The sequence below is a fragment of the Telopea speciosissima genome, chromosome 2 (genome assembly GCF_018873765.1).
Source record: "Telopea speciosissima isolate NSW1024214 ecotype Mountain lineage chromosome 2, Tspe_v1, whole genome shotgun sequence".
Lineage (NCBI taxonomy): Eukaryota > Viridiplantae > Streptophyta > Magnoliopsida > Proteales > Proteaceae > Telopea > Telopea speciosissima.
In genome coordinates this window covers 23,457,337-23,480,860 of record NC_057917.1, presented here as the reverse complement: position 1 = coordinate 23,480,860, position 23,524 = coordinate 23,457,337, and the positions used below count along the sequence as shown (strand labels likewise).

At 39.9% G+C, this 23,524-nt stretch overlaps 1 protein-coding gene, 1 long non-coding RNA gene and 1 other non-coding gene across 4 annotated transcripts; 2 read left to right on the top strand and 1 right to left on the bottom strand.

The window, feature by feature from the left end:
* LOC122653130 lies at positions 1-21,733 on the top strand. The gene is made up of 3 exons (XR_006331714.1): positions 1-87; positions 11,067-11,078; positions 21,722-21,733. It is a non-coding gene; the product is annotated as an uncharacterized LOC122653130 (long non-coding RNA).
* Positions 15,292-15,363, top strand: TRNAP-AGG. The gene has a single exon. It is a non-coding gene; the product is annotated as a tRNA-Pro (tRNA).
* On the bottom strand, positions 16,106-18,882 carry LOC122653129 (rop guanine nucleotide exchange factor 7-like). 2 transcript variants are annotated; one of them, XM_043847071.1, is made up of 8 exons: positions 18,522-18,882; positions 18,297-18,413; positions 18,041-18,195; positions 17,680-17,754; positions 17,294-17,584; positions 16,848-17,204; positions 16,319-16,752; positions 16,106-16,288 (listed from the first exon to the last, which is right to left on the bottom strand). In XM_043847071.1, coding segments are annotated over exons 1-8 (1,761 nt in total). In that variant the 5' UTR covers positions 18,853-18,882; the 3' UTR covers positions 16,106-16,287. The 2 variants fall into 2 exon arrangements, with proteins under 2 accessions (XP_043703006.1, XP_043703005.1); XM_043847070.1 differs by having other exon boundaries at positions 16,106-16,752.
* Positions 21,734-23,524: the final 1,791 nt, after the last annotated feature.

The window sequence follows — 23,524 nt, the reverse complement described above, 5'->3', positions numbered from 1 at the left end:
AAAAATATGTTGCTTTAATGTTGCAAGGAATTCACGAACACCTCCACTATTGATGTATAGAGGAGGAAATGCAAGTCCTGCAGAAGAGTTCCAGTTGGATAAGGAATGGAAGCTTCAAATTCATAGCCTCTGATAAGAAAATCAGTATATGAGCATGCAAAAGTCAACTTGAAAATGCATTAACCAAATACAGCCCAAAATAAGTGGCAAGAATGAAGAATCGGAACAATGTTACAGTCAAATGTAGGTGTCATTGGTGTATCATGGATGGCAATTTTGAGGACAAGAAAATAAGAATGATGGTAGATGATCACACTAGCATCAGAAGAATAGTAAAAATAGAGTCACACTATAATTTCCTTTGGCTATTTCAGGATTCAACAACATAAAATTCCTATATGGATATAAAAATAGCTTGAAGCTTTAGAGCATATAAGGCATTTTTATAATGAAAAAAGCACCATAGCAATTGGTGATCCAGAAGTCAAGCACTCAGATCCTTCATTATTGCAATCTCCATTTGTAGTCAATAGATAATAGAAGTCAAGCACTCAGATCACATATCACAAACACGAGAAACACAAAACACAATCCATTTGATAGGGTGGGGAATCATCATTTTACAAAGGGGGTTTTAGAAGTGAGTGGAGAAAAGGGGGGGTTTTGAGAAAAATCAGAGAGAGCGAGAGAAAAGCAGGGCAGACAGGAAGGGATTTTTATTAGAAAAAATCTGAGAGAAATTGAGATCAGAGAGAAGGTAAATAGAATGTAGCCTTAATCATCGCCGTAAGCCCTGAATTTGTATCTGCAAGGTCCTTCCTACCAAGATGGTCAATTTTAACGTTTTTTTAACAGCATCAATGTCAAAGTAGGAAGTGGTATAAAGTCTAGGGGAATCCACATAAATTAAAAACTGAAACAAACAATTTCAAACTTCAGTTCATAGACCGCTTGGAACAAAGTCCTTTTGCTTTAAAATTCGTCAACAAATTCGTTTATAAGGATATTGAAATCATCACATTGGGGATCTGAAATCTTCAGGTATTGCTTGGATCTTTCGACGATGGAGGAGGGTTTGATCGAGAAGAGGTAAGAACGAAGGAAAAGAAGAGGAAGAATGAAGAGTTGCAGCTGGAGACTGGCAATGTTCACTCTCATGATGAACAGGGCAGTGCTTCTCTTCGCAATAGCAGAGGTTAATCGATATGCTCCATTCTTGCAGGTGAAGATTGAGAAGTCTGAGGACAAAAAACCCCTATTTGTTATGTTTAGAGGACACTTTACAATTTTGCCCTCATTAACTTAAGTGAAACTCTTGTTTCTCCAAAATTTTGAAGAAGTGCTTCTCCCAAGTGAGAAACACCAATTTGGTGTTTTGCAAATGTGTGCTATAAGTGTACCAACTGCCCGGTTCGTTTAAAAAAAACAAAATATCGAACCGGACATACCATTTAGATTTTAGCATGTTTCTGTTCCAAAAAAATGAAAAAACACTAAAAAAGAACGTTACCATACAGAGCCTAATTCTTCGTGAGTGGGGGCAGAGCAGTGGAGTAAAAAAGAACTGGACTTCCAATAACTTCAGGCTGTTAGCCGTGGTGGGAGCAGGGATGGCGGGTTGCACCGGTGCAACGGGAGGAGCAGGGTGGGATGCACTAGTTGAAATATCCATCTCTGAGGAAGAAAGGGATGCCTTTGCCGAAGGGTTCGCAAGACAAACAAGTCCAGGCGATTGATTGATCATCAAAGGGGGGGTTAAAGCATCATTATAGAAACCCAGGGGTGGGAGTGGCGGCACCTGATTTCCTCTGACATATGGGCAGTGTGAAAGGTCATGATAGATACGACCACAACAAAAACACAAGAAGGTAAGCTCATACTTGATGCAAACAGGGTGCAAGGTGCCATCCATGTCTTCCACAGAAGAAGAGATAACAATAGGCTTCCTCTTATCGATTGAAACTTTGATCCTGGCAGAGGATGAGGGAAGTCCAAACTCCACAAAGTTAAGCATAAACTCAATAGGCCTACCCACATCCTTCAGAGAGCGCTTAAGAGAGGTAGTGTTGAAACAACCAATCAGAATGTCATGCATCTGAATCCAAAGAGGGACAGGATCATGCTCAAAGACATAGTAGGGGTCGTCAACGGAATGCCTGACCAAATGCAGGAGGCAGTGATCATACCACCAAGGGGCATGGTCCATTAGAGTAATACACTGAGATGGGAAACAAAACTCTACAGAGAAGTTACCTTTGTCGAAGCATTTGATGGATAAAGCCCCAAAAGGTTCCCAAAGATTCCCTAAAAAATTGCAGAATGTTTCTTTCTGGGGTTTAGGAAAACCAATCACGTATCCATGGAAGGTGCGATCGACAATCTCTTGACGGGAAAGGTTTCAGGAGAGAGGGGACTTGGATCTGGAAACCCAGGTCAAAAAGGTAGGAGAGCGTTCATCAGTGAAATGAAAGTCCCTGCGTTCAGACCGTTGGGAGTTAGCAGAATGCCGAGAGCTGGAGGCCCTGGCAGACATGTTAATCAAGCTGCAAGAGGCGGATATGAAACTAATTAGAACATGCACCGAAGAGCAGAGAGAGGGAGGAAAGAAAAAGGGGGGGAGAGGAAGGCAAAATGAAAACTGAAAGAAAAGTAGGGGGAAGAGGAAGAAGTACAGCATACAAGCAAAAAACATAGGGCGTCACCAAGTAGGGGACGAATTAGCAGTAGAACAGCGGTGGAAGTAGAGAGAAGAAGACAAAACGCTCAACAGGAGAGCACAAAAAGTCTACGTCACAGATCAGTGGCGATGAGGGAGAAGAATGAAGAAGAAGAGAGACCGAGAAAGGAACCCTTAGGATGTCACTGGAACCCGAGTACAATGAACCCTGTCAAGGTAAGGCAGGAAAGAAAAGGAAAGGGAACTAGAAACGAGGCAGAATCTAGGGATTAGAAGTGAAGGAGACACATGGACTATCCAACAGAGGGAGACGAAGAGTTAGACGAAGGGTGAGGCATTCTATTTGCATTGTGATGGTCCGACTTGATTTGGACTAAATGATAGGGAAAATTAGGCCTAAGTTGGACTGTTGTTTTCTTCTTTGTTGTCAAACACCATAGGAGAAAGCTCTTTTGAATGTCCTAAATACCCTCATGAACTCAGGGGCATATTCCAAAAATTTGATGAAATGGTGGGGACAAAATGGGGTGTCTACAATTTCATGAACCCACACACGCTTACGGCACTTGGATCCCAACAATCACACACATCTCATAATCACCATTCATCTCCATATTTCAACACATAACCATGAACCATCCACTATTCACATGCATGTCTCAACATATTCTCATATTCACATTCACAATCTCATCATAACGAATCGAATATAACACATTCCTAAGCATCTATCATTCAACATCGTAACAACCTAAATCGCTAACCCTAAACTACCATTCATAGGGAATACGAAATCCACATAGCAAGCATAGTGATTTTACATTCTTGATGTATTAAATAAGCACATGCATGAATGACATTCGCATAATAAGAGTATAAAATATTCCAAAATAAGGTTGAGTGTCCGATTTCCTCACCTAGTATTCCAACTTGATTGTTCAATATAAAGCCCAATACTCTAGATTCTGATATGCCCAAGTATGCATTTGAGTGCCCTAGATACGTATACAAACATATAATTAACTAATATTTAGGTTCCCAAAATAAAGAGAACCATCAAAGGTTCACAAAGGTCAAAATAGGACACTAGCACGTGGGTTTGGCCCTGACCAACAGATGGGAAAATACTTTGCATTTGTCGGTCTTGTAGGTGTCAGTTTGTAGGCCTGAGAGACTCTGGCACATGCATTGGCCCAGATCGGCAGATGGGTTCCTATGTTTCAGCTGCCTGTATGCCCTTATTGCGTCTGCCGGTGTACTGCTGAGCTCCCAAATGTAGATTTGGTTTTGGCTCAAATGGAGCATACCTATGGGTTGGGGATGCTTCCCTCACCATGAGGATTACCCCAATCTATGGTTTCATGCCTTCCATTCCCTTAGGTTCATAAACCCTATGGTTTAAATGGGTCCTCTTAGCAAATCATGAGAGGATGAGTACATGGGAATGTACATAGGGATAGGAAAGCTCAATTAAAGTCTTCATATGTTGCTTAGTACTTAGCCATAAGAGAGTCACTTACAAATCCTAAGAAAAGCCCTAAGGTTACATGTCCTTAACCTATGGTTTGTCCAAGGGAGTTGGGGTTTGAATGAATGGAAACTACATAGGTGCATTTCAACTCACACTAAATGCATTAGAGTCCTCAATTAATGGTTCTTCCTTTAGGTTAGTGAAGCACCATTAATGGTTCTATCTTCTCAACCCAAAATCATAAATGAGGTCAATGGAGGGAGAAAAAAATAGAGTTAGGGAAAGGGAAGTACTCACCAAGATAAGATGGGATGAGGTGAGTTCCTCCTCCTCCTTCTCTCCTTCTCTTCTTCTCCTCTCCAAAATGATTTGGAGATTTTCTAATTATGAAGTGAATAGTGGTTTTAGTCCCTATTTAGTTCACATGGGGACTAAGGCATGTTTGGCTAGACACTAAAACCTTAGGTCCTAAATTAAGTTATTGGGTCATTTAACCCACTTAGGCTCATAGCCCATATACTAACTAAAATTAAGTTATTGGGCCATTTGACCCACTTAGGCCCACAGCCAATATACTAACTAAAGTAGAATGACCCTAATGTCCCTAACCCAGTTTAATGTTCTGTAGGGGGGTAGGTCCTACCTAGGGTTAGGTGGTTCCCACACACAGTTAATGTGGTTTATTGCATTTATATTCTACTATTCATATTAACTCATGAAATACGTAATTTAGTAGCTCACCTAGTCGAAGTCCTCCTCCTGAAAAGAACTTCCTCATCTCGATACACACTTTGCAAAGACACCAAATGTCGATGATATAAGACACTGAATTCCTTCTTCGATACTCCTCGCTCCTGGTGCTAGTGCTTGGAGGATAATTAGTAAACTTTCTATCAATAAATCTTCCCCTCTCGACTGAGGAATCTCTGTTCGACAAACTCCCCTGTACTCGGATCAAGGATCTTATGTGTGGGCTTGATTGTCAGCTTTAATAGCTCTCTGGCATCGAGAGCTTCCCAAGCTACGCTACAACACACACAAAACTTTAATTTAGTACGGATTGGGGCATGGGTATAACAGAAGGTAACTGCTACATTAGGCTTGGATATGGATTGTAGTATAACCAACGTGGGCACTGGTACCATTTCACCCTATTCAATGGAGTGTACATGTACTTGAGAGAAAAAGGGATATGGGTGGCTGACGGGTATGTTTCGACACCGTTATCGCCTTGTTTGGTAAATGAAAAAGGGATATGGGTGGTCAACGGGTATGTTCCAACACTGTGATCTTCTTGTTTGGTAAACAAAAAAGGGATACGGGTGGCCGACGGATATATATCGACACCGTGATCACCTTGTTTGATAAACCAGCCTGGATGTTCGAGGTGTACATTCCAGAAACATGGTTGGGATTATCGGAGGCTTGCTGAGACACCGATGCGCATCTCAGGATCGGCAGGCTTCCACACACAATTAGGACGGTTATCATTGGGTTTCTGACGGGTATATTCCAGGACCAGGGATAATGCCTACTGCATTGTAGCTAATAATATGGCCTGCATGCCCTACATCATAATTCATTGTGCATTATACATCATAATACATTGTACATCATATATCATGATTGATGATGCATATTGAATTGTTGTGTTTGATTGTGTGTGATTCAATTTTTCGCTCATTGGGCTCAGTGGAGCTCACCCCTCATAGAAATCTTCTTTTTAAAATGTGATGCAAGTTGTACGGTACTAGAGGATGGCAGAGGACATGGTATAGGATGTGGATACAAAAGTTTTGATCTATGATCGTTGATGTGATGGTTTCCATTTTTAATTATATTTTTATATTGTATCTTTGAATATAACGATTTCTTTTCCGTTGAACTTGTGAAATTGACATTTAATGTAATAACTTTTAAATTTAGTATCATATATGTTTAGAATGCTAATGATCAATTACAATTATCCTTACTGAGAATCAATGGAATATTTATAAGCTTTCCGCAACTCTAATGTTATTTACGATTCTCGACTGTGTGACTGTGAGGTAAGCTACTATATCTGTGATCCTGGAGGATTGTTTGGGATGGCGATAAGCATCCTAGTAGCATTCCCGTGGTATTTTGGGGCGGGGTGTTACATATTGTGACTGAGACTGTACAGCACTGCATAGGGTTGCCATCAGGAATAAGAGTGTAAGTTCAAGTAGGAATAAAAGTGGGTGTATGTAATCGTTGAGAGGGTCTTGTTATATTATAAGTTTGTTTCATTTCCGATGCGTAGAATACTTTGATGTTACTTTGAAAGACTATTAAAGTATTAATTGTTGTTAGTGATGGAAACTAAAGAGATAACTGTTTATACATTATGTAAATTATAATGGCCTTACAGTCAGTGCTCGTGAGAGTTGCACCTTTCCCTTATCCCAAAAATGAAGCGTTACAGTCCAACATACTATCGTTACTTCCCAAGTCAACTAATCTTTATCTCTTCATGGAACCGTTACCCATAACTTAATGTCTACCCCTTCTTTAACTATTCATGACCTCTCTCATAACTTACTTCACCCCATTACCATCCAACCTCTTAACGGTTTCCAGGATTTATCAACCTCTCTCATTAACCCTCATTTATCCAATTGTAATGTTCTCAGGCTTTATCAACCTCTCTTGTTAACCCTCACCCCAAAGCTTATCAAGTGGGTCTTGACCCTCAAGTGTTTACAACTCATCAATTGATTTCAACCCTTGATGCACATCAAGGGGTTTAAAAAATTAACGCAAGTCTAGGGGTCCCTAACGTTAATGCTCATCATAAGATTTCAAATTTAATGCACATCATAAGGAATCATATGTTTTTTTTTTTTTTTTGGTAAACATGGGGAGTCATATGTCATATCAAGCAGCCAATGGAGAAGTTAGAGTAGAAAATTGCTCACCTACAACATCTTCAACCTTTATACCATTGGCTTGTGATGGACCAATTTGGAAACCGCCACCATCTGGTATGTTAAAAATTATGGCTAATGTTCCCTGTGCTGTAGCACAGCCTGTGCCCAGATACATGGGCCTGCCATTCAGGGGGCAGGGTGGTCATTTCGCCCATCCCATGTGTCTGAGCACAGCCTGTGCCCTCCATACATAGAACATTTGGCCTAAAAATTAATACTCATGTTTCCCTCGCTTTGGTGGAGTTGATTTTATTATCAGGGACTGCTTTGGGGCACATATCTTTATGGTTTCAGAGAAGTTATCTTTTAACTTTGCTATTTTGGAAGAGCCTCTTCCAGTAAGGGCAACACTCAAGGCAGCGGTAGAGGAAGGTCTTTTGCAGGTTCCAGTGGAAACAGATGGTGCAACTCTAAAGCACTAGATTACAAATTAGGGTCGTCCTTGTACCCTCGAGATCGATCCACTTCTCAAAGACTTTAGATTCCTTTCCTTTATCTTTAATGATTGTAATTTTTCTTTTCTTTTGAGGGGAGCAAATGGTATAGCTCATTCCCTTTCTAGGAAGGCCATGTCATTAGTGCGTATGACCGTTTGGCTTAATTCCACTCTTTGACTTCATGATTTGTGAGTAAATGAAGCTTTGGTTACTATACACTCCTTTCATCAATAGACTTCTATTTACCAAAAAAAAAAAAAAACCAACTCCACGTTGAGTCTATTAGTTCGTTAGGATTCTCTTCTTGAAGATATATATATTGTTAGCTATCAGAACTAACTAACTAGTAGAAGATAGAAGAAGAAGAGAATAGAGGAAGAGAAGCACACTGCCGAGAGAAGAAAATAGCAGCCTATGATAGAAGAAGATGACTTTTATCGGAGGCCTTGGGTTCTATTAATAATAAGGTCAAACTAATTAAGGTAAGCTGGTTAGGGGTTTATTAGAAACTTACCCCTAAGCCCTCACCTATTACATCTTAACAAATAAAGACTTAAAAGATAGAAAATTATATAGAACCCCAAAAACCAAAAATAACAATGACAAAACTACCCCTAATTCTCTACACTCCCCCTCAAGCTAGAGCATATAGGTCTCCCATGCTCAGCTTGTCATAAGAGGTGAAAAAATTAGGAGCAAACAAAGATTTGGTGAAGACATCAGCTAGCTGATTTGAAGACGAAACAAACGAAGTCTCAACTAGCTTTTTCAAGATGGCATCACGAACAAAGTAACAGTCCACCTCAATATGTTTAGTCCGCTCATGGTAAACAGGGTTACTAACAATATATATAGTTGTCTGGTTATCACAATACATCTTCATCGGCGTAGGCATAGGAAATCCCATCTCAAGAAGAAGAGACCTAAGCCACATCAACTTAGCTGTAGTATGAGCCATAGCCCGATACTCCACCTCTGCACTTGACCACACAACAGTAGTTTGTTTCTTACTACGCCACGAGACAAGATTACCCCCAACAAATGTACAATAACCGGTAGTGGAACGACGATCACTTGCCGATCTAGCCCAGTCTACATCAGAATAAGCAACCAGATCCATATGTCGATTAGGACGATAAATCAACCCTTTACTAGGAGCACCCTTCAAATAACGAAGGATACAAATGGTAGCATCCTAGTGAGCCTTCTGAGGAGTTTGCATAAACTAGCTTAGAACGCCAACAACAAATGAGATGTCTGGTCTCATGATAGTAAGGTAAATCAACTTCCCAGCTAAACTTCTGTACTGGTGCACATCCTTCAGGGGATCTCCATCATCTACACCAAACTTCTGATGAGGATCCATGGGAACATCTACTGGCTTGGACGCAAGCGTGCCAGTATCAGATAAAAGATCTAAAACATACTTCCTTTGAGAAAGACTGACACCCTTCTTGCTTCTCACAACCTCAATGCCAAGAAAGTAGTGAAGGTCACATAAATCCTTGGTCTGAAAGTTTTGTTGTAAGTAAGCCTTTACCTCAGCAATGCCTGACACATCATCACCAGAAACAATAATATCATCAACATATACAACCAGAATAACCAACTTGCCACCACGACGATGAACAAACACAGAATTATCTGAGTAACACTGCGAGAAACCGCATGATACAACTATGGCACTGAACTTCTCAAACCATGCTCTAGGAGATTATTTGAGGCCATATATTGCTTTCTGCAATTTGCACACCTGAGTACTAGTCTCCCCCTGAGCAACATACCCAGGAGGTTGCTCCATATATACCTCCTTATGAAGATCACCATACAAGAAGGCGTTTTAATATCTAACTGAAACAAGGGCCAATCAAAATTAACTTCCATAGAAATAAGTAGGCGAACAGAATTCAGCCTTGCAACAGGAGAGAAGGTTTCAAAGTAGTCCACACCATAAGTCTGTGTATACCCCTTAGCAACCAGACAGACTTTAAGCCGCTCAACAAAACCATCCAGAAGGTATTTGATTGTGTAAAACCAGCGACACTTAACAAGTTCCTTTCCAGAAGGCAGATCTACCAAACTCCAAGTGTGACGAGATAAGAGAGCATCCATTTCCACATCTATGGCCTTCTTCTAACCAAGAAGACGAAGAGCCTCAGTATGATTTTTGGGAATAGGGTTGGAAGACAAGGACAAGGTAAAATTATGAATAGAAGAGGGTAAGTGAGAAAGAGACACATACTTATCAATAGAATATAAAGTAGAAGACTTTTGAGAGCAAGAGCAAGTATCTTTACACAAGGAAATAGGTAAGTCATCAGTTGAAGAAGAAGGTGGAGCTTCACTAGACGAAGAAGTTGGCAGAGGTAGTGAAATAGGTGGAGCCGTTGGAACCTCTTCCTATGGTACTGTCCTATCACGCCGCTGATAAACCTGCAATGGAGGTGTAGGGAATGGGACAAGAGCAGGGATAGGAGGAGGAGTATCAACACGCCACTCATCCTCAGAGACAGAGGAGGAGGAAGAAAAATAAGAATGGTCCTCAAAGAAGGTGACATCAGCACTCACAAAATACCTATGGGTGACAGGGTCATAACACTTGTACCCTTTCTGGGTATAAGAATATCCAAGAAAAACACACTTAGTGGACCGGGGAGAGAGTTTATCAGAATGAGCATGTAGATTGTAAACAAAACAAATACACCCAAAAACACGAGGAGGTAAATGAAAATTGGGTTGACCAGGAAAAACAATGGAAAAGGGGGACTTGTCGGCAAGAATAGAAGAAGGCATTCGATTAATCAGATAACAGGCAGTAAGCACCCCTTCACACCAAAATTGCTTCGGGACATGCATATGGAACATTATAGTGCGGGCAACCTCAAGTAAATGTCTATTCTTACGTTCTACCACCCCATTTTGTTGTGGAGTGTAGGAACAACTAGTTTGTTGAATCATTCCATGAGAAACACAAAAAGCAGAAATATCACACTGAACATACTCCAAAGCATTATCAAAATGAAAAATTTTAATAGGCAAACCAAACTGAGTTTTTATTTCATTATAAAAATTTTGGAATACAAAGATAAAATCGGAACGATCCTTCAAGAGGTATAACCATGTGAGACGAGAATGGTCGTCCATAAAAGTGGCAAAATACATGAAACCACTCCGATTCTTAACACGACAAGGACCCCAAATATCCGAATGGACTAAAGAAAATAAAGACGAACTACGAGCCATAATACGAGAAGGGAAAGAGGCACGATGATGTTTTCCTAACTCACAGGCTTCACACTCTAACCGAGACACAGACTTAAAAGAAGAAAATAACAACTTTAACCTAACTAAAGACAAATGACCTAAACGATAGTGCCACTAGAACGGAGACACCCCTCCAATAGAAGCAGCAGCGGCAGACGAGGCAGAAGCACCATGGTCAAGGTAGTAGAGGCCATCTTTTTCACACTCTCCACCAATCTTCTTCCTTGTGTGAAGATCCTGAAAAACACAATAAGAAGGAAAGAAAGTTACAGAACAATGTAAAGCTTTAGTTATTTGATTGACAGAAAGAAGATTCAACGGTAACTGAGGGACATGTAACACAGATGAGAGACTCATGGAAGGAGTGGATGAGAATGACAGGTGAAGAGGAATGTGTATGTGAATAATCTAGGATGGAGTAGCAGTGGTAAGAAGAGAGGGTGTACCTGCATGAGCTAGAGTTGCAAAAGAAGATGAGGGACCGGTGGATGTAAGACTGGATGCCTCTAAGTGTTGTAAACACCACAATATCTGAGAGAGATCATCATGGTGAGGAGTTGTAGTAGAACCACTCCCAGAAAGGGAAACCTGTGGAGAATCACTATGGGCAGCACCATCACTACCTCCTTTAGACGCTGCATGATTGGCAGATTGAGGTGCCCAATCGGGTTTGCCATGCTTGTCCCAACAAAAATCAGCCGTGTGACCAGTTTTGCCACAATGAGTACACTTCCAAAAAGGCTTATCACCTGACTGACCACCAGTGCCATGACGATCACCACCACCACCACGTCCTCCCCTGGAGTTACGTCCACGACCAGCCACAAAGGCAGAATTCTCCTTAGGAGTAGAGTCAATTTTTCCAGGAGAAGAGATATGTTGTAGGTGGGAGAACGTGTCAGCAAGAGTAGGAACAGTTTCTCCAGCAAGGATATGTCCCTTGATAGACTTCAAATCAGAATCTAGTCCAGTTAGAAATTTAGACACAAAAAATTCATTCCATTGTGCTTTTAATTTGTCAATATCGGTGGTGAGGGGTTGAAAAACATTTAATTCCTCAACAAGGTCTTTAAAGGTGTTGTAGTAGTCTTGGAGAGGCTTATTGGACTGCCGGAGCTAAAAAAGTTTCTCATATAAGTCATAGACTCAATTCATGTTTTTCTCTTGTGAATAGGTATCCTTCAAATCATCCCACACACCTTTAGCAGTGGTGTGAAACATCATGTTGGCAGCAATCTCTGGTTCCATGTTGTTCCATAACCAAATCAAAATAATGGCATTTTCTTGCATCCAATCCTCATAATCTTTTGAATCAGAGGTAGGTGGATCGGAGGTAAGATACTTGAGTTTTTTTTAGCCATAATGTAAACCTTCACAGCTTGAGCCCATAACAAATAATTCGAACTACCTTTCAGCTTGATAGAGGTAATAGTGACATTAACATTGTCGGTTTGAGATGTAACAACTGGATTATTTTTATTCTCTCGCATAGCACCAAAAAGGGAAAAATAAAACCAGTCGAATAAAAGCCAACAAAGGGGACAACAACCACACACAAACAAGCTACCAACTGTTGCAGAATTCTAGAGTAATAGGCAGCAGAGAAAACAAAAAATTAGGAGGCCCATTCTCAAGCAGGGTAGAAGTCTAGAACTAGCAGAACCATCCAAACAGAAGAACAAAAAAAAATAGGGTACTTCCGGCAGTAATAGGAGTGATTTTTCAAAACTTATAACCAGTAGGGTGAAATAGCTTGAAAAAGAGATCGAAGCTAGTAACTGGATAGGAGAATGAAATCCCAAAAAATCAGCCTAAGCAAACAAGTGAAACAGACACAGGGAAGCCAACTGTAGGGCTCATAAGTGCTTAGAAAATAGAGCATCCGTAGGTGTGAAGAAGAAACCCAGAAGCACTCGATCTATTCACCAGAACTGGATAAAAAAAACAAGTTGAGTCTTCCTTTAGGTGGGTACAAGTAGCCCTCAAAAAATCAGAACCAGAAGATACACAAATCTGAAAGAAAATCTCTTGTTTCTATTTTCTAAAAATAGAAGCATAACCAGGAATTCTAGAAAAATAAGAACTTTCCATCCTTCAATCAAATCTTCAAGGGGTGGTCTCCAAATCACCAACTGCTATCACAACTAAGCACTCCATTCATGTGTATATCAAGTCTTCAATCCACCAACAAAAATAGAAGCAGTAATAGGTGGCTGCACACCAGAGAACCAAAATCGAGAGAGAGATCAGCAGAAGGAGATGAAAGAAGATCCTTCAACTGATCAGTGTAGCTCTGATACCATGTTAGAAATCAGAACTAACTAACTAGCAGAAGAAGAAGAGAATAGAGGAAGAGAAGCACACTGCCGAGAGAAGAAAATAGCAGCCTGCGATAGAAGAAGATGACTTCTATCGCAAGCCTTGGGTTCTATTAATAATAAAGTCAAACTAATTAAGGTAAGCTGGTTAGGGGTTTATTATAAACTTACCCCTAAGCCCTCACATATTACATCTTAACAAATAAAGACTTAAAAGATAGAAAATTACATAGAACCCCAAAGACCAAAAATAGCAATGACAAAACTACCACTAATTCTCAACATATATATACACCTCTCCAACATCTAATAATGAAGAAAAGAATTATTATAAGAATGATGTTTGACTGCGTATCGTATGCTAGCACCCCCTATGTTTATCTCTCTCCCCCATAGTAGGGGACAAATATGTCATTTCATAGGGAGGAGAATCGTATGCTAGCACCTCCTATTTTATTTCTCTCCCCCATACTAGGGGACAAATATGTCATTTCATAGGGAGGAGAAGGAGGAGAGATAGACACAGGGAGGAGCTAGCATATGCCTCGAGGTATCCGATTGGATCGGTCAAAAATCGTCGGATCGGATTGATATCGGTCCGAACCATAGTTAGCAAATATGGGAACGACAATAAAATGGAGTATTACGGTCCTTGTACGTGTTTTAAATGGAGTTAAACGGCGAACGGTACGGTCGGACGGTATGGGTTTTAAATGTGTAGTTTTCAAACAAACGGGACCTAAAAAACGGCAATATACCAATACAAATTGAGAGGTAGTACCTGAATACTTGCACCTAATGTAAAAAAAAAAACTAACATCCAACATTAATGCATATGTATTTCACAATCGATTATAAGTTTTTAGATATATCAACCCATAAATGGAGAAGTTTCAAAGCCTAATCAATCTCAAGACAACAACCCAGACAAGATCCCAAGACAAACCCAACTCAGATAGATAACCTCAAAATTGAATAGTAGATTTGCCTAAACTCACAAAACTGTATTGCTAAAATCGGGACACAAAACAGGGGAGCGGCAAGTCTTAAATCAGAGAATAATAAAGCTTCTAATAAAAGGGTTTCAATATCAATAACAGGAACAGGATTAAAGATATTAAACCAACTGAAATCAAAGATTAAAAAACCAAAAATAGCACTTGATTGATAGGGATAACAATGCTATTTTGTGCAGAAAAGAGAGTATGAAGTATGAATAGCAAAGAAATCCCAAGTTTCCCACCCTTCGATCCAGAATTCCAGATCATAATCCCTTTGCCTGTAGTGGTTTCTCACCACTGATTCCCTCAATCTATTTTGCAGAGCAATCTGAGCCTTGGCTTTTATAATGTTTAAATAGAACAAAATAGCACTTCAATTTGGAAGAGGAAACATGATTCCCATGGTCCCACACTCCCACCCACCATTGTCAAACAAAACCCCTAACACTAGAAGCACGGAAAATGATTCTAGATGACCTTATATGATGCACACCCAAGCTACAAGAATGTTGAGAGCTCTAGAGTTGGGAACGAAGGCTTCTGCTAGCAAACCATGGCGGGAGCAGGGAGCTTGCTCGAGTCGTTTTGGGAGGTCCAATGGTTGGGGATGGATTTGTAAGAAACAGCTCTTGCAAAGAAGGAATGGGAAGGGGAGGGAAAATCCAAAAGATAGGGTTTAGAATCATGTTTTGGGGTTTTTTTTTAATTCTAAAAATTAAAGTAAAAGTACAAGTATATCCTTAAAAAGCGTATACGCGTATTAAACATCCGTTGAAAACGTGCTTAAAACGTAAACTCCAATCATATCCATTTTGCTCCATATATATGTGAAACATACGAGAAAACATGTTTTAAACGGCGTTTTAGATGCATTTTTACTAACAGAGGTCCGGACCGATCCCGATTAAAAGGTCTGGTTTTCTCAATGCCCGTTATAGTTGCGGCCGATAGGTCCATATTCCCTTGGTAAAAGAAATCCAAAGGAACGCAGACTCCCTATGAAATTTGAATTTCACGTATCTTTTTTTTTGTGGTAAGGAATTTCAGGTATCTCACCTATCATTATAAGCACCTTTCATTCTTTGATTATTGTACGATTAGGTTGACGTCGAACGATTGGAGAACCGTCACTTTATGTGATCATATATTTAAAAATAAGTATTAACAAAAAAGGGCATTTGGTCTAGTGGTATGATTCTCGCTTAGGGTGCGAGAGGTCCCGAGTTCAATTCTCGGAATGCCCCACTCTTATATTTTATATTTTATTTTAACTGTACTCAATTTATAGCGCTCCCTCATATAGAGAAAGAACAGAAACCATTCACAACCACATAGAACTCCATTCCCCCCCCCCTCTCTTCTCGAATAGAATTGATTTTTCAAACTGGGGTGATGTGGGATAGAAATGAAAGTCAACAAATAATTTAGTTTTCACATGAATAACATGATAACAGAGTTTTAGAGCTACACAAACTACCTACCTTGTGGAAGAAAATAGAAGTGGGAAGAACTGAAGAGGGGTGGGGGGGGGACCAAGTTAATTTCAATCTTGCTCAATTTCAGTTATATCCATCAATATACTCAGGTATGTACAGATAACATTTTAACTGTACTCAATTTATAGCGCTCCCTCATGTAGAGAAAGAACAGAAACCATTCACAACCACATAGAACTCCCCCCCCCCCTTCTCGAATAGAATTGATTTTTCAAACTGGGGTGATGTGGGATAGAAATGAAAATCAACAAATAATTAAGTTTTCACATGAATAACATGATAACAGAGTTTTAGAGCTACACAAACTACCTACCTTGTGGAAGAAAATAGAAGTGGGAAGAACTGAAGAGGGGTGGGGGGGGACCAAGTTAATTTCAATCTTGCTCAATTTCAGTTATATCCATCAATATACTCAGGTATGTACAGATAACATTTTTTTGGTCTGATCAAAACCTAAACAGACGCTGCAAAGTGCAAGAAAGAACCCCACTAAACACTCAAAACTCTTTACTATTACACAATCGAACTCGTTACAACATGAATAAAACAATATTAGATGGTTAACCTTCTTACTCCTGATTTCTGCTAATCTATCTGCAGGAAAACACACTGCTGTCATGAAAGAAATACTTCTAGTTCAAATTAGTCCTGTGGTGGAGGGCTTACAATCCCTCTATGGATCTCCAAATTTTCCATGCTAGGCCATCTTGCTGGTGTTTCTTGAGCTGAACTCGAGGTAGTATCTGATCCTGTAACTGAATTACTAGAGCTTTTTCCTTTCAAATCCACTCCAAGATAATCAGTCAAGACTTTCTTTACTCCAAACCCACGATAATAAGGTTTGTTGCCATTGAGGAAGGGAAGCCGCCTCTCTCCTCTTGCAGGGCTAACTAGAGGTGCAGGTGAGAAGCTCGACGTGGTAAAAGCCATTGCATATGGAGTGCTTGAGACGGGCACTGAGTATGGTATAAAAACCCTTTTGTGAGCAATCACACTGACAGTGGGAATGGAGGAGTACTCATCGGAATTCTTGGTCAAGTCATCAACATAGAGAAGATCATCAATACGGGCAACAATGTTAAATGCCAGGCTCTCCAAAACTCTGGAATAGCTCTCTAGAATAGATTTCCCAACATCCTGACAATGAAAGATTTTCATTTCAAAACTGAAATTTGTTTATTAAATTGAGACTAGACGGTGTGTAGAACCAGATTTTAAATAGAAGAACAAACCTTGTTGTATTGAATCTTGCTCATATCCAAAGTAGTCTGTGGCAGACCTGGGAAACGCTGCTTCAAGCAAAGCAAGAGGCTTTCAGCTCGATCTGCAAGCAACTCCCTCTTATCCACATCAACCATCAACTCCTTGACCATCTCCCAGGATGACTTTGAAGCAGAGCGGGTTGTATTACTCAAAGACCTTGAGTTTGTTCTTCGGCGCCAGACAAATATAGAGGTTTCAACACGGTTCGCAATCTCAAGAGCCTGGTGTTCAGAAGATAGTTCTATGCAATCAAGAAGGAATTCGGGAGAGAACTGATCAGATGTTATGTAACGGTGGATCATGTCTCCCAGGCTTGCTCTTCCATTCTGAAACCAAATATGGAAACATTATCATTAGGTCTTTATTGTTCTCATCAAACCAGAAAAAAAAAATGCATCATATAACACTTCTCTACCTTTGGTAAAGCATCCAAGTATGATTCAGGGATTTCCATTTCAGCCAATGCAATGCTGTTAATAGCCATGGCAGCTTTAAGGATTTGATTTGTGCACTCACGCTTGTGTAGCAACTGCTTCCTAGAATTTTCTTGGAGACCACCAGGCGGGACACGAGGAACAGGCAGCCACCACTTTTCCTCTTGACGCTGAAGAGGTCTACGGAAAGAAGCTGATCCATCAGCATCTGGGGCGAAAATTCCTTGGTCGACATACCAGAATTCTGTATTGCTAAAGCTATCCAATATCTCCTGTGAGAAGTAAAGACCAATTAACTCAGGGAACTAACACCAAAATGAGAAGAAACGAAGTTAATGAAATGGGGTATAAGCATTGTGGATCTCACAAGAAGCATGTTGTCTAGTTTACGCAGTGCTGGGAGATTAATATAGAGATCTGATCGAGGTCTGCAAGTCATAACCTGAATAATGCAACATGGAACAAATTGAGGAAAATGAGTTCAGTGAACGAATCAAACATTTTACAGATTTTGTTTTTAACAGTAAAATAATGATGATCATTTTTCTATTTATTGATAATGATTGTGAATCAATTAATTGAATGTAACCAAACTTTCCTCAATTGTAAGCAATGGAATGATTCGAACATGCAATGGACCTCTAAATTTTGGTGTCAGAATTGAGGTGAAACAATCCAAAAAATTAAAGAAATTTCATGAAGCTCTGGAATGTAAGAATTAGAATTACCTCAAGCTTGCTTCCATCAGGAAATGTTTGCCAAGAGGGAGAAAATTCAACAATGTGATCACTGACACAAAGAAGCCACTCCATCTCTCTTCGCCACATTGATTTCTTCTCAGGTGGTAGGGGCTCTAATCTCCAAAGTTGCCCAAAGAGCGTTGCTACAGATGGGGTAGAGGACAATAAAATAAAAATTAAAGAAAAAAAAAAAGACTACTTTCCCATAAACGTAGACTGAAGCTTAGAGCTAAAGAAAGAATACCACAGAGATTAGTAATGGCATTCGAAATCGCCAATGCTGTGCTAACCCCTTTCCCACATCCAGACATGTCTTCCCCAAGCAGCAATTTTGAAAACCTCTCCTTCATCAACTCAACCTCTATTGAAACCCAGTAACCAGAATTAAATTAGAGAACATTGTAGATAATAAAAAAATAAAAAATAAAAAACCATGAAAACGCATAAATAGAAGAAAGGATTAACTTACCAGAAATGTCTGGTATTTGTTTCTCTAATTGTTTATCTTCCGAATGGGCTTTCTCTTTAGATTCGGTGACATCAGAAAGTGAACAATTTTGCACCTCCGCCTTCCGGATAGGCCAACCTAATGGTGATGCAGAAGATGACTCTGCCGAACTGCTATTACTCCTTTCTTCATTAGTCGTCGGATCAGATGTCGATGTATCAGAGCTGGAATTGCTCTCCCTGCACTCCTCTCCAATCGAATCTGCAAATGACTCACTTTCAACCACATTCGCATTGAATCCAACCTTCTTCGCTTTTGTTTCTTGACTCTTCTTGACCAAACCCTCCTCCATCGTCGACTCCCCTGATTAAATAAACCCAGCAGGACCGAAAAAAAACAAAACAGAGAATTTCACAGCCAGACCTCAAAACACTAAGAGATTTTCAGGCCCAAATGCACAATAGAGAAAATGGATTGGCATTCACAGAGCTTCTGAACTTCACTAATGGTAGTAGGCAGAGCTTCTGAACTTCACTAGTTCCTGCTTCTTATTTGCTCTTTCTTTACGTCGTTGTTGCCAGAAGGAGCTCTATCCATAAGGGCTCAACCATTACTGAGGGGTAAAAGGGGAAATGGAGAAGCATGTTCGTTTAGGGGTTTCGTTTTTGTTGGATATTTATTTTGTTGCCAGGGGAGTGAAGCTTGCCATGATTACTAGAGCTTGCTCCAACACATGATCTCTGTGGAACGTGAAGAGCCTGCCCTCATTATTTTAGAGAACCTCCACCGTTGTGTCCTGATTTCAAGCTGCAATGTGGGTTACCTCTCTCGCACACCATCTCTCACTTTCACCCTCTCTCTCCTTTTATCAATCAATGCTTGCTTTAAAAGGACCTCTAGCATTGTAAATACACTAGGACAAGATATACTCCAAAAGCCCCAGTTTCAAAAAAATTATTAGTTAAAGAGTTAAGAGCAGAGAAGTCGTGCAAACGAAGGGAATGGAGACCAAATTTACTGTTTTACCTACCCCATTCACATTTGAAACTTGAAAGTGTTTTTTGCCTGTTTGTGTTTGGCTTAGAGATGGAATGACCCATCTGCCCACCCTGGTTGGATAACTTAAAAAACAAGACTTGGTGGCTCAAGTGAAGTAGAGTAGCTCATTATCACAAAAACTACCTAAGGACAAAGAAGGTATTGTTGAACGTGACTGTAGTGGTTGGAAATTTGGAATGAACTCCAACCTGAACGAGTATTTAGTGTTTGTAAAAATACCTCTGATACTCTCTTTGTGGGGCCTGCCAGAAGATGCCGTGTTTTTGCCAGAATATGCCGTTAATGTTTATCTTTTAGAGGACAAAATTTAAATTTTCATGATCATAAAAATAGAAGGGCATTCTGGTAAATGCATATCTTTGTCTTTTTGGTACAAGTGCGGTATTTTTCTCATGGGAAAAGATCCCTGCTTGGTGACACCCCCTATGCCCTCTCACATGGCATCGTGAAATGATGCCCCTGTCCCTTGGGTAGATACCTAGACGTGCTCTCCCATTGGTCCAGACACTAGTGTAGTTTTCTCCCTTTTTAGAATGGCTCCAGTGGCTACATTTATGTTAAGTCTGATTGCTTAGGCTGTTGTACCTTTTGATTATGGTATGATATTGTCAGATTCGAACATAGGGCTACTTTATTTGTTTGCCATATCTTCGCTAGGTGTTTATGGAATTATTAAGCAGGTCAGTTTAGTAATTAGGGGGTGGCCGTTCAGTCTCCTATGATACTAGGACCAATGCGACAGTAATTTGTAGCTACATGATCACCTTGTCAGTCTAGTCTAGTGGGTCTGTCAGTTAGTCTTTCATTTCTTGCTCACTAGTCAAGCCAGTCTCTCTCTTGTTCCCATATGTTCTCCTCGGTCCAAGCCACCAGTCCAGCTAGAAAGCCAACCAGAAAAGCCAAGAAAGAGCAACTCTTATGTTCACTGATTTAAAATTAGCCTGACTTTGCACCAAATCGGAGTGACGAGATACCTCTTAAGCAGCTCGTTGCTACACGATTTGAAAGTAAGCTACTTAGTGTTTGGGCTACTAGCTAAGAAGTCAAGCTTTCAAGCCCAGTTGAAATGCCAGTTAGGAAGGCTCTCGAAAGGTTAGGAAGGACAGTAAGTAAGCTCCTCCCGCATACCTATAGTTGTAGCCGGATTGGCGAATAAGTAAACAGAGGCAACAAGCAAGTCCTTTTGCCCCTATTTGAGTAAGCTGATCTACGAACACTCCGTCCTTTTGCCCCTATTTGAGTAAGCTGATCTACGAGCACTCTCTCCCGGTGGTCGAGCTGATCATAGAGCAACGTTGCCTTGACTCTGTTAGGGGCGCAGTAGTTTGATTGACCATCTCATTTATTATACAGAGAAAGAATGTCACCCACTTGTGCCAGACACGCCGCCCGGCCCTATGCCCCGACATAGGGGCACATGAAATGATTGCTGCACCCTTAGTCATTTTTGGGGTTCAGGGGGTGTGGCGGTCATTTCGCGTGCCCTTGTATCAAGGGTGCAAGGGCTGTGTGCGTTGTGTGACCGGGTGGCATTCTCTTTCCCTTTATTATATTACCTTTTGTTAAGCAAATAAGAATCATAACACCCCCCCATCTCTTTAATGTAACATTTTAGGGTCCTTCTACTTCAAAGCATGGTGCCGTAGGCCATTGTTATTAAGGTTGTCAATTGGTCCACTTCTGTAACGGTTCCAGCCCTAAGAGTACTAGAACCAGACCAATAAGCTAATCGATTACAAACTTGAGATCCAAGACCATTAACTAATGGGTGGGCGGTTCTGGTTCCTAGACGGTTCTAAGCAGTCCAAAATTAAAAAAAAAAATTCTCCTAATACATGTTACATATATTTAATAATATTATATCCAAACACTAATTTTTCAAACATGAGATATGTTTCATTTTTTTGTTTCTCAAATTACAAAACTAGTCTATATTCTCTTGTTTTGTAGTAATTAATAAGGAGGAACACTACCACCCTCATAAGTTAGAATTATTTTAAAGTTTGTTTTGAAGTTATCATTCTCAAATGAACCTTTAAATTTACAGTCAATTCTTTGGTAAAATTGAATATGAGACAAGTGGTAACAACCAAAATTGAAAAATCAAAAATAAATAAATAAAAAAAGGTTTGACCTTAGTTCTCATGACCTTCAGTCTTAAGAATTATATAATATATAGGGTTAGGATGTGAATTTGTTCTAGTTCTACCGTTTCCTAATTGGTAGATCTGGAACCAGACCAATAACTTATCAGTAGATTCGGAACTGGACCAATAAGCTATTGTGTGGGTCAATTCCGATTTTGAACAGACCGGTTACAATCCGATTCCCGATTCTAGTCCAAAATTGACACCCTTAGTTGTTATTCCTTCAACCCATATTAAAAAAAAAACCAATATACCCACAAGAATTGTGTGAAGAAGTCATACAAAGGGCATCTTCGGGGATAGAAGAAAAAAAAGGCCACATATTATTGATGTGATCACATGGTTTGTAATTTAGGATCGGATCGGCCGATATCGACCTGATCGGATTGGAATCTATTGTGATCGATTCCAAGATATGGTCGATCTTGTTTGGTTTAAGTGGGTCACTCCATAGATTGGGAAATTCGATCGGATTGTCCAATCCAATCTGATACGCGCGACTGGTTCAAAAGGGTTTTAAAACCCAGATATTCCATGTTCTTCGTTCATGCACTTTTGCCAGGATTTATTTGAAGATTTGTGAGAATAATGAAAAAATTGGGGTTTCTCAACGTTTTTTAGTGGGGATCAAGATCTTTGGGAGAGATTGGCTCATTTTAGAGATCAAGAGGTATTTTCAAGCGCCTCTTCTTCTTATCGAATTTCAAGGTTTTTCTCATCTTTATTTTTTAATTTTTTTTCCATTTATATACATGAATCAAGATACAATGGTGTGGATTTTATTCATCTACGGCAAGATCTATGGAGTTTTTGAAAATCTTCCTTTATTTATTTATTTATTTTTTAATATTACTTAACCGATAATGAACCATAGAAGAACCGATCCAGCTTTAATGGGATTTTTATTACATTAGACCGATACATATCGATTTTGACCAATCTAGATCGGTATCAAATCTGTATCGACCTTGACCAATCCTGAGATTAAGAATCATGGATCACACACATAACATACACATGGATCTCGATCCTCTACTACCGAGCTGCCCGGTAGGACCGCGTACAATGATTGCCTTACCCCGACTCGGACAAAACGCTCAGACAAGAATAAGGCAATCATTACGTGCCTCACCGTGTCTGGACTGCACGGTCGGCAGAAGAGGATCCAAATTGCAGACACTCGTCATCCTCTATGATAAGATAAGACTGCACCCTCGTACAAGTGAAAAATTTAAGACTAACTATAACCTCGGAACCATACATACAGATTACGGGCATAACCCCACCTCCCAAGGACTAGAGTCACCACCAATCCCAAATTCCACAACCTTAAGAAAAATTAAATAACAAAAGAAGTGAAAACGACTTAAATTTGCTGGTAGGTCCTAAAGAATTTGGAGAACATTCACAAATCTCTCAACAACTTCCATGATCCATCACCACTCTCATCTCGTTTTTAGCTTTGCTTGTAAGGTTTTACTTTCTCCACTTCTTCTTAATGCTTCTTTTTTTTTTTTTTTTTTTTTTTTTCGGCTTTCCCTATCATCAACTCGTCATGATGGCGGTGGTTCCAACTGAAACCCGCCTAACCCCTCACGGCCTCACTTCTAAAACGGCTACCTGGTTTTGTTTTTCAAATCAAACATTAGAAAGAAAAAGGGAAAAAGGGAAAAAGGGAAAAAGAAAACCCTGTTTTGTAGCCGTTTGGAAATGTTTGGTTGGGTTCTTTTACCTTCAATTTGTTAATTTATTCCGTTACCTACCTCTTTTAGTTGAAATTTGAATGGAAGAACCCTAAAAGGGTCTTGGGTCTCGTTT

Coding starts and splice junctions, on each gene's coding strand:
- LOC122653129 (XM_043847070.1), bottom strand. CDS start 18,852: ATGGAGGAGGGTTTGGTCAAGAAGAGTCAAGAAACAAAAGCGAAGAAG. Junction 18,414..18,521: donor ACAAATACCAGACATTTCTG/GTAAGTTAATCC, acceptor GGGTTTCAATAG/AGGTTGAGTTGATGAAGGAG. Junction 18,196..18,296: donor TGCCATTACTAATCTCTGTG/GTATTCTTTCTT, acceptor CCCCATCTGTAG/CAACGCTCTTTGGGCAACTT.